Source organism: Rhinopithecus roxellana, chromosome 4 (genome assembly GCF_007565055.1).
Source record: "Rhinopithecus roxellana isolate Shanxi Qingling chromosome 4, ASM756505v1, whole genome shotgun sequence".
In the NCBI taxonomy this organism is placed as follows: domain Eukaryota; kingdom Metazoa; phylum Chordata; class Mammalia; order Primates; family Cercopithecidae; genus Rhinopithecus; species Rhinopithecus roxellana.
This window is the reverse complement of record NC_044552.1, coordinates 178,403,387-178,414,168: the sequence shown is the minus strand read 5'-3', so window position 1 is coordinate 178,414,168 and position 10,782 is coordinate 178,403,387. Positions and strand designations below refer to the sequence as shown.

The window sequence follows — 10,782 nt, the reverse complement described above, 5'->3', positions numbered from 1 at the left end:
AAACTGCTGGGGCAAGCCCCAGAGCCCGAAGGCCAAACAACCTGGAGTCTGATGTCCAAGGAGGAAGAAAGCAAGAACCTGCAAGGAAGGCAGAGAGAAGCCAGAGAGCTCCGCCCGCAGTCACCCCACCCTCTCCCGCCTGCTCTCTTCTAGCCCAGCATTATTTATTAAATAGGGAGTCTTTCCTCCATTGCTCATTTCTGTTGAAGATTAAATGGCAGTAGGTGTGCAGGTTGATTTCTGGGCTAATTTATTCTACTGATCTAAGTGTCTATTTTTGTAACTGTGTAGGTCTGTGTTGGTCACTGTAGCCTTATAGTATATTTTGAAGTCTGGTAACGTGATGCCTCTGGCTTTGTCCTTTTTGCTTAGGATTGTTTTGAGAGTTTGAACTTTTTTTTTTTTTTTTGGTTCCAAATATATTTTAGAATAGATTTTTCTAATTCTGTGAAAACCAATATTGGTATTTTGATAGTGATAACTTTTCATCTGTAAATTGTTTTGGGAAGTATGGCCATTTTAGCTCTATTGATTCTTCCAACCAATGAGCATGAAATATATTTTCTATTCATGTGTGTTGTCTCTGATTTTTTTTAGGAGTATTTTGTAGTTCTCTTATAAAGATCTTTCATCTCTTTGGGTAGATGAACTACTAGGTACTTCATTTTCTTTGTGGCTGTTGTAAATGTGATTGTGTTCTTGCTTCCATTCTCAGCTAGAATGTTGTTGGAGTATAAGAATGCTACTGATTGTGTACATTGATTTTATATCCTGAAACTTGACTGAATTCATGTATCAGTTCCAGGAGCCATTCTGGCTCCCCTTCTGCACCTGGGTTTTCCTTTGAGCCCCATTTCCTCCCGCAAATGTCTCATTCATTCAGTTGCATGCTCAGCCTCCAACCACCACTTAAATCATGTCAGGTACACCTGACGAAGGAGAGAAAAACCATTCTCTGTGAGTCTGAAAAAGATTCTGGATTCCTGATAAGTGTGTGCTGTGTCCCCCTGGTTGCTGGAGGAGGTGCATGATCGCTAGATCACAGCCATTAGCACCTTTGGGCTGCTGCTATTCCCAGCTTGGATGGCCTGAGTCTGGTGGCCAGGAGCCTACAGCAGGAGTGAGGCAGGTGGGCCCAGGTGTGCACAGAGGCCCCTCCTCCTGTCACCTGGCTGTCCTGCCCAGGACTGTCCTGCCAGCCTTCTGCCTTCCTCCTGTTCACCCAGTCACTGACCCAGGTCTCCCAGCCTCGGTGGGCGGGGCGGGGGGGGGCTGCCAGGGCCTTCCCAGTAGCCTCCTCTCAGGACTAACCTAGGCTCCTGTCCCCAGCCCTGTACATGGGACTCTTCTCACACACAGATCTGGGGACCCACCAAGCTCTGCCCCTCCCATGTGTAAGAACTGCCCATCCCCATGTGTCTGTTGTCCTCCAGACCACCCTCCATGTGGCTCCTCCTGGACAGAGGCTTTAGTGCATCAGGCCAGAACCTTCTGGGCTCCTGTGTCCCTGCACAGTCACAGAGGTGGGTGCCATCCCATGCCCCTGTCCTGAAGCAGAGACAGGCCCTGGGGTTGGCCCAGGCCTCCTCCCCTTTCCCACAGCCTCAGGACCCAGCCTCAGGGGATTGAAGGTCACCAGGTACAGGTTCTCCCCACATGAATACTGTGTAGAGAGGGATGTCTGTGCCTATCTTTTTTTCATTTAATGGGTAAAGGGCTGAATGGCTGGAGGCAGAGTGGACCTCAAGGTCTCTGCCCAGTCCTCACCCCAGGCTATGCCCTCCCCGGCAGCCAGGGGCCACTGGGCCCCCTACCTCCCTTCTACTTCTGCCCGCAGTTCCAGATGCCTCCATAGTGACTGAGAAGAGGATGTGCTGGGGATTCCTCAGTTGTGGGTGCATGCAGGGGTGAGCCGAATGGAGAGGGGATACAGCTGCCGACTCAGGCCTGGGCAACCATCGATGGCTGTGTGGTAAAGTGAGCCCTAGATGGAAGGAGAACCCTCCCTCAGCTCCTGTGTCCATGGAAATCCAACACTTCAAAGATCTCAGTCTCATCTGGATTAGGTCACGTATTTAGAAATTGTTGAAGGGACTCTGGGCCTTCATTCTGTAGAGCTGCTTCATTCTCTAGAGGGGCCTGGGGGCTGCCTGCAGGGGAGGAGGGGGCAGGAGAAGCTGCCTGAAGTTGAGAACAAAGGGTGAGAGGGGAACACCTGGAGGCCCTGGCTTTGCAGGAGGAGGAGGAGGAGCTGTGCTACATTTATGGAGGTATTCACCCCTTCATATCAATTTCTGAAAAGTAAGTTTTTCTTAAATTTCTATTTTCAACTAGTAAAAAAAATAAAATGAAACAAGCAGAATGAACAGAGTGGTCGCAAGCACATTACGGAGAACTTCTCTTCTTGCACTACTTGAGAGTGAGCTGTCACGCTGATGCCCCATCTTAGGGATGCCACCTCATGCCCCATACTTTACTATGGTTTCCTTGCAAACCAGGACACTCTCCAGATAACCCCTGTGCAAACTCCAAATTAGATTTCACTGCAGACATTGCGACCATCTCATGCTCAGATGCCACTCCGGGTTCAGCAATTATCCAGGGAGCTGATGGATGCGGGCATTTCCTACTCCCTTATTTTCCTAAATACATACATAATGGTGCTCTATTTATCCCATTGATTGAGCTGCATATTTTTGGAAATATGGAAAGTGATCTGGAGTGATGTGGTTATTTTTATTATGTGTAAATGATAAATCCTCACTAACATGTTGGAAAAGTTTAACATTTTCATCCAGCATTTGGATGGTTTCATTTTTGCTAGTTCAGATTTTGTAGTCTAATGTAGAGTGAAAGAGAAATCTCTCATCAACATTGAAAAGCATCCTGTACTGTACTGGAATATTTCATGGCCAACTTTTTGCTATGACAATGAATAGCATAGTCAGCAGTCTCGTAACTCCATACTCTCTGGAACATGTTTTCTGCCTGGAACTGACTCTGGGATTGCTGGTTAGTGGGATGAGCACAGCATCCACTGTCCTGGATACTGCCTGAGTAGACATCAAAGAAGTGATTTAATCTGGATTCCTACCCACAATGTAAGAAGTCTCTGATATTTCATTTCCTATCCACCAATTAGTAGAGACAGATTTAAAACATTTGTCAGTAGGAAGGGTGTGCAGGGGTAGACCGTTGTTCTCGATTGTGTCAGATATATGAAAGCTTTCACAGGTTTGTTCAGCATCTCTGAACTGCTCATACCATTTGCCCAAGAATTAGGTGCATTTTATTTATATATTCTGCTTCTGATTTTTTGTCTATGGGGGAATAGAATTACTTTTAAAAACAGAGATGTATCTGTGGTGAGGATTTCTTCTACTAGAAGTGAGCATGGTCAGGGCTGAAGAATGATGAGAAAAGCCACTGCCAAGCATGGAGTGGGCTGGGGACAAACCAGAAAGCATCACATTCTGGAAGCAGGGATAGAGGCAGGAATACCTGCTGGCCCCCAGGGCATCAGGACAGTGGTGAAGACTGATAGCCAGGCTGCTTGTAAATTAAGAGTGATCTTTAGCCGGGCGCGGTGGCTCAAGCCTGTAATCCCAGCACTTTGGGAGGCCGAGACGAGCGGATCACGAGGTCAGGAGATCGAGACCATCCTGGCTAACATGGTGAAACCCCGTCTCTACTAAAAAATACAAAAAACTAGCTGGGCAACGTGGCGGGCACCTGTAGTCCCAGCTACTCGGGAGGCTCAGGCAGGAGAATGGCGTAAACCCAGGAGGCGGGGCTTGCAGTGAGCTGAGATCCAGCCATTGCACTCCAGCCTGGGCAGCAGAGCGAGACTCCGTCTCAAAAAAAAAAAAAAAAAAAAAGTGATCTTTAAAGTTTCTATCACCAAAAGATATCTAGCAGCAACCTAGGTGTATTACTAAACATAACATGGCAGAAGAATGAAATCCCATTAATTCTCTACTGGGTTACAAACCAAAATTCCAAAGTCAATAAGGTTCTTTGAAAATAGATTATCTTTATTTACGTACAGTCTAATAAATTACTAAATAAAATAATCATGAATATAATACATTTTCATAATAAATACTTAAAAATTTCCACAACAGACACTGTGGTTCAGGTCTGTAATCCTAGAGCAATTGGGAGGCAAAGATAAAAGGATTGCTTGAGGCCAGGAGTTGAAGACCAGCCTGGGCAACGTAGGAAGACCCAATCTCTACCTAAAAATAAAACAATTGCTGGGCATGGTGGCATGCGCCTGTAGTCCCAGCTATTCTAGAGGCTGAGTCTAGAGGATCACTTGAGCCCAGGAGTTAGAGATTACAGTGAGTGATGACTATGCCACTTCACTCCAATATGGTTGACAGAATGAGAAAATGTAAAAAAAAAAAAACAACATAACAATAAAAAGGATTTATACAATTCTTGGTCAGTGCATGGAAAGGATCCCTGAGGCCTGAAGTCCACCATGCTATTTTACTAGCAATACCGTTTAGAAGAATAAGGTCATGCTTCAGAGAAATGTCTGCTTTTCCACAATCAAAGCAGTAGAAATAAAATGCTTTTTGCTGAGATTTCTTGTTCAGTTAAAACTTGTGCAGGAATTCCATCCATTAGCACCAAAAGAAAGTGGCAGAAGATGTTAAGAAAAATGGCTGCTAGGATCATCAGCAAAGATAATGACTGGCATGAGATGCTGAGTCTACAATGTCCTCATCATGTGCTGGGAGCCGGTGGGCTTGCTAAGGCTTGAACTCCTGGCTGTCCAGTAAGGCACAGTGGTGAGTATACAGGCACCCTCTCTGAAGGGACAGCGGGAACCAGACGAGGCTAACAAAGGCTTCCTGGTATCATCTTCCACCTTGGGAAAGATGAAGCGTTGGTTTAAGTGGCTGAGAAAAACCTGTGTCTGTTCTCCTGGGTGATCCCTCCCATACCCTCCCCATTTCGGAGCTTCTCCCCCAAATAAGGAACATGTTTTTCCCTCCAACCCTACCCCTGGCTGTGCAGCCTGTCCCAACCTCCTCCCCACTTCACCACAACACAGAGCCAGCCCAGGTCCTGTTACAGCCCACAGGGGCTCAGAACTGAGGCTGGTAATGAGGGGTCTGCACCCTCACTCAGGGCCTGATCCTCTCTCTCATAGAAGGGTATAGAGGACCTGGGGGAGCCCTGTCCAAAGAGAGGTCTCTGGATCCATATTCCCTGGCCTTGGGTGGGCTTGCAGGCAAACCTCCTTCTTTTCCCTTCGCTCTCAGCCTCTCCTCACCCTGGAAGCTGCACCCGTAGCTCTGAATGGGACTGTCCCTGCCTCGCCACATTCATTCCCAGCCAAGCTCACTGGCAACCATGGACCTCTAGCAGCAGCTCAGCTGCCCTGTCTGAGTCCACTCTGCTCCAGGCAGGGCCATCAGCTGGCTCAGGATCCGGAGTGTGCAGGAGGCAGAATGGCAGGGGCATCACCCCAGGGCCCGGCCAGGAATCCCATGGGTCCAAGGGGCTTGGCCATTTCCTAAACCTTGTCCTGGACATGCTCTACTCTTCACCTTCCACCTTAACTGCTGGGACTCAAGGTGCTTTCTCTAGGAATGCAGCCTTAGGAACTGGGAGGAACTGGGTGGGCCAAGGCCCTCACAGCCCCCTCGTCCTGGAATTCCCCCAGGTCTCTCTCTTCTTAACTCTTCCAGGGACGCCCCTTCCCTTGACATTCTAGGTGAAGTGGCCATGCTGCTCCTCTCCTATTATGCGGACTCCCCATGCCTGAGTTCCTGCTGCCTGCAGGCCACACGCCCCTACCCTTCCTGAATAGAAACCTGCTCTGAAACAGGCCTGAATTGTCTAAACCCTCTTGAACTCAATAGGCCCTGAGCCTTGGTATGGGCCCCTCCCTTTCCCTCTGGCCCTGATGGTGAGAATCCATCAGAACCCAGAGTTGAGCTACCCAGGTCACTGCCAACAGGTGACACCAGGTCTCATTCATCTGTCTCATGTCAGGATGAGAAGGACCCGGCCATGGGGAGGGGTGGGGCTCTGGGAATTCTCCTTTGCCTTCCTCCCACCTCCCCTATCTGTCTCTTGTTCCCCTCACAGTTTTGCCTACAGTACCTATCACTCTAAAGGACTCTCCTCAGATGCCAGGGAGGATGAAGCAGAGGATGATGAGGAGGCTCCAGGGACTGAGGCTGGTGGCCATGGCTTTGGTTTGGGCTGTGCCTGGGGCCACGGTGGGTGGTGCTGAAACAGAAACAAAGGAGTGACAGCCCTTGTCCATGCCCCAAATCTGAGGAGACAGGTCATCCTGGAAGGCAGAGGATTTGTCTCCCCTGCTGTGGGGCAGCCGCTGTGACAGGTCCTGGGGTAGGAAGGGAGAGGGGGTGTCCCTGTCCTCAGGGAGCTCACATAGCTGCTGAGGGAAGCAAGGTGACAGTACAGCCCACCCTCCTGCTCTGGTGAAAGAGGAAGTGATGCCCCAGGGTCGGGGACAGGAGAGTCTCGGGGCTGGCATTTGAGGTGGTTTTGATGGATTTCTAGAAAGAGACCAAGGGAGAGGAAAAGAAAAGTAATCCTAGGTGGAGGGAAATCTAAGGAGAAAGGTCTAGAAATACAATGATGCCCACAGTTTCGAGGCTGGCGAGAAATCCACAGTGAGTGGAGCAAAAGCAAGTGCAGTGAGGAAGAGGAGTCAGGAGGGAGACAGAAGAGGAGGATGGAAGAGCCCAGGCACCCCAAGGAGGAGCCCACCATGAGGGGTTCACGTTCTTACACTCATTCACACACTCACACTCACACACACATAGACTCACACCCACTCACACCCTTATACCCACACCCACCATACTCAGACACTCACAGACAAGGGTGTAACTCGATGGCATCTCCAGGGTGCTCCCAGTGCTCCCCTGTCAGTTACCTGTGGGTTCCAGCCTCTTCTTCCTGTGCATCAGGAAGTCCCTAAGCCAGGTTTTGCAGTCTCCCATCGAGACCTTCTGGAAGAACTTGGTTAGTCCGCTGTTCTCCCACTTCTCTTTCATCCGCCTGGCTCCAGCCTGAACCACTGTCCACTTTCTGTTGTTTGAGTCAAAGAGGAGGAACTTCTGTCCACTGAAGCTGAACTGCCAAGATCCACGGATGGGTCCATCGACTTCACACTCACAAGACATCCTGGCCTGCAGTGTGAGGGGTCCTGCCCCAATCAGAAAGAGATCAGCTCTGGTCTTTACACATTCTCTTCCCTGTCCCACATCCTCCTACGCTGAGACCCTTCTCATCTGGTCCTGTTGTCTCCTCCAAGTCCTGCCCTTGCGGCTGGGCTTCATGGAGGTCCCAAGTCTAATTTTTCTCCCCACACACAGTGCAGCCCCTGAGCCCACACTCTGCTCCCTTCTGTCCTTGGTCTCCTCCACTCACCGCTGGGCGTGAAATCCTCCAGCTTAGTGTCAGCCAGTTCCATTCTGAGCCTCTGTCCCACCTGTTTCAGCATTTCCAATTGTTTTCCCCAGGCATCTGTGATATCCAGCTGCTCTTCTAGGTGACCCATAGATAAGACTTTGTCACTGCCACAGTCATAGGAGAGAAAATTCTTCTGATCAGCCTGCCCCTGGACCTCACACCACTGTTGTCCATGTCTGGGCAAATGAGTGATGTTGAAGTTATACCAGAGAGAGTGAGCATCTATGGAAAAAAAGAAAAAACACCGGGGAGTGTTGGTGTGGGGGAACGACCCCAAACACTGTGACAGCAAGAGGGTTTCCTGAAGGGCTGGGCTGGCAGAGCATGGATTTCTCTTCCTGGACGGTGGTCTCTGCCTGTGGAGGAACCATGGGTTGCCAACATGTCCATCTCCCCACTCTGCCCAGACCTATACTCACATCCATCAGCACAGGACCCTGCCAGGGTGGTGGCAGGCCGCTACAGGAGGAAGGACTTAGATGGCAGGATCTTCAGGAGCAGCCCAAGTGGACTGCAGGAGGCAGGAGAGTGTGGGAAGGCATCCTGAGGATGTTGGAGCGTGGTGTAATGGGTAGTCAACATCAGATAAGGGTGAGTTCATTTATTATAGGTAACAAGATATGGTAAGTTCCCTGGAATGTGGTCATCTGCTAGGAGGTTGCCCTTGGAACCTTGGAGAAAGGAATGACTCACACCACATGAAACAGAAAACCCAGGTCTTACATGGCAGGTTGTAGAGGAAGGAACAAAAGACTAAGAGAAGCACCCATGCCACAGTGACTGCAGTATGGAATCCAAAACAATGTCCACCCTCTGTGCTCAAGGGAAGCCTGGAAGACTCCTGTTTACCCATCATATAAAGAAGGCCCCAGGAGAAGGCAGCAGACTGTCAAGAAGCTCAGGGATGCCTGTTGCTGAAGGCCAGGGTCAGGGGTAGGAGATGCTCTTCCTGAAATGGGCTCCCAGTAGTAATGGGGGTGGAAAATCCTGAAATAAGAGATCTCAAGAGGAGGCCGTCAACTGTCAGCAGGAAGGAGGGTGCAATGATGGAAATAATTAGAGAAGTCACAATGCCAGCTGGGGACCTCAGTCTTACAAAGCTATGCCCCATAGAACAAAAGGGTCCAAGATCCAAAAGAGATGGAGACTCCACCCGGATACTACTAGATTTAAATAATTACCACAAAGACAAAATGCAAGGATGGATGACCAGGTAGCTGAAAGTTGTCACCCCAGGAAATAACTGAGCTCCTTTGCCCAGCTTTGAGAACTGAGCCACATCTCAGATGCAGAGTCCCTTACTAGAAGGAGAGCCCAGAGCCCCTGGTGGGCCCCTTCAACCCCACAGCAACTGCAATGACTGCTTCAGCCTCCTCCACAGAGCAAGAAGGACATTCACTCTGGTAACTGTACACCATGAAACAGCAAATACCCAGACACTCCTAGTGGACACAGTGTGCGATCTGAGCTCTTCCCTGGGATGTGAAGCATTAACTTGCTCCCCTGTTACTCATGAGGTGCATTTGGAGCAAAGTAACAGACAGACACCTGTGTCAGGTCCAGCTTAGAGGGATGTGCTGGGTTCATAGACCCATTCGATGGTAATTTCACATTTCCTGGATTTCTACCAGGAATGGAGAGTGTTTGTAGTTAATGTAGTAACTATTATAGGTTGTGCTGGTCATATGACCTCCCCTGTCACTACTCAATGCTGCTCTGGTATCTGGGATGCAGCCATACACACTCTCATGAGGAGTGTTGCTGGACCTGCCACTATGGCTATTTGACCCTGGACTCCCTAAGATCCCAGAGGCATGTGTGGTTGGAAAAGGTGCTATGTGGATTTCATGGCTATTCCCAACCACGGAATCACAACAGGGTCCCCTAGTGCTCAGAAGCAAGGTTGTGCCACTCACAGCAATGAAATCCCCTCACTTAAAAGTGGCTGCAGGTGTGGTCCTGGGCCCTGGTGGAGATGGGCCTCCAGCTACGGGAGGGCAGTGACCACACAGTCTCAGAGCTGCCCATCACAGGGTGTGCTCCTCACCCTTTAGGTCATTAGGAAGATAGGCCCGGCAGTGAGAAGACGCAGGTGGGTCTCCTGGGATGGGCTGGAGCAGGGCCACAGGGAACCAAGAAGCTGCACAAACAGTTGGCCCCGATCCCCAGGACACCACATGGGTGCACCCCGCACCCTCAGCTCACACCTGAGGCTTCAGGGACGGTCCCTGATCGCCCCGAGGGACCAATGATGCCACTCAGCAGCAAAGCAGGGGAGCATTGACCCCGAACCATAGAACCTCCACTTATATGCATCACATCCACACCACCCAGAAGACACAGGCAGGGTCGGACACACCTGTGACTCTTCAACTTACACCACTTGGAGATGACACCAAGTGAATAGTGAGGGGAGGAGTAGAAAGTGTCTGCTGAGCCGCTAGGGGCAGTTGAGTGTCTGCAGCAAAGCGCAGGGGGAAGTTCCAAGGCATGGAGCCCTGGGGGTGCTGGAGGGTTTGTGTGGTAGAGAGCCAGTGAGAGAAGAGCAGGTTGTGGCGTCAGTGATCGCGTCTCTGTGGAACCCCCCTTCACTCCTGTCTTGACCCCAGCTCGGGTTCCAGGGGCTCTGGTTTCTCCTTCCCGAGGGCGAGTGGGGCTGCGGGGCACCACCAAGGGATCCCCTCCCCACCTAACCCTCTGCAGCTTTTTGGCCCCTCCACCCTCCTGCGGTTCCTTTTTCGCCTTCTTTGACCCCCCTCCTGCCCTCCGGGGCAAGCAGCAGCCTCAGGAAGCTAACCTGGCGAAAAAGAGCAGCGAATGGGAACTGAGCGAGGGGGCAGTCCGGGGAGATCGCGCCGGCCCTTCTAGAAGCCTTCTCTCCTCTGAAACGCTCTGCAGTCCACAGCCCCCGAGGTTTGGCCCCCGCCCCGCTGAGGCTCCATCCCCAAACTCACCGGCCCGCCCCGTCCCGGACCAGTTGGATAGCAGGTACAGAGTCGGGAGGCACAGAAAGATCGCGGGGCTGGCGGCCACTGCCATTGTTGACCTGGAGCGCAGCTGACTCAAGGAGCGGTCCATGTGTGGACCGGCGGCGAATTAGATGTCGGGACCAGCGGATGAATCACTTCCACCCTCCCACGCCTGCTAGTGGTTGAGTATGGTCGGGCCCGTCCCGCCCCACGACGCCTGTCCAGTCCCGCCCCGCCTCGGGATCCAGGAGAGCCTACGCCTGCCCAAGTTTGGAGGGATGCTCCGCCCTATCCCGCCCCGTCCCGCCCTTCCCCGCCCCACCCCGGGCTGGGACCCGGGGAGCCT

The 10,782-nt window shown here is 51.1% G+C and overlaps 1 protein-coding gene across 1 annotated transcript; it reads right to left on the bottom strand.

The window, feature by feature from the left end:
• Nucleotides 1-4,382: 4,382 nt before the first annotated feature.
• On the bottom strand, nucleotides 4,383-10,567 carry ULBP3 (UL16 binding protein 3). Its single transcript, XM_010383590.2, has 5 exons — nucleotides 10,422-10,567; nucleotides 7,426-7,689; nucleotides 6,929-7,201; nucleotides 6,124-6,252; nucleotides 4,383-4,879 (listed from the first exon to the last, which is right to left on the bottom strand). The coding sequence occupies exons 1-4, from the start codon at nucleotides 10,543-10,545 to the stop codon at nucleotides 6,146-6,148; spliced, it is 768 nt and encodes a 255-aa protein (XP_010381892.1). The 5' UTR covers nucleotides 10,546-10,567; the 3' UTR covers nucleotides 4,383-4,879; nucleotides 6,124-6,145.
• Between the last annotated feature and the right edge of the window lie 215 nt (nucleotides 10,568-10,782).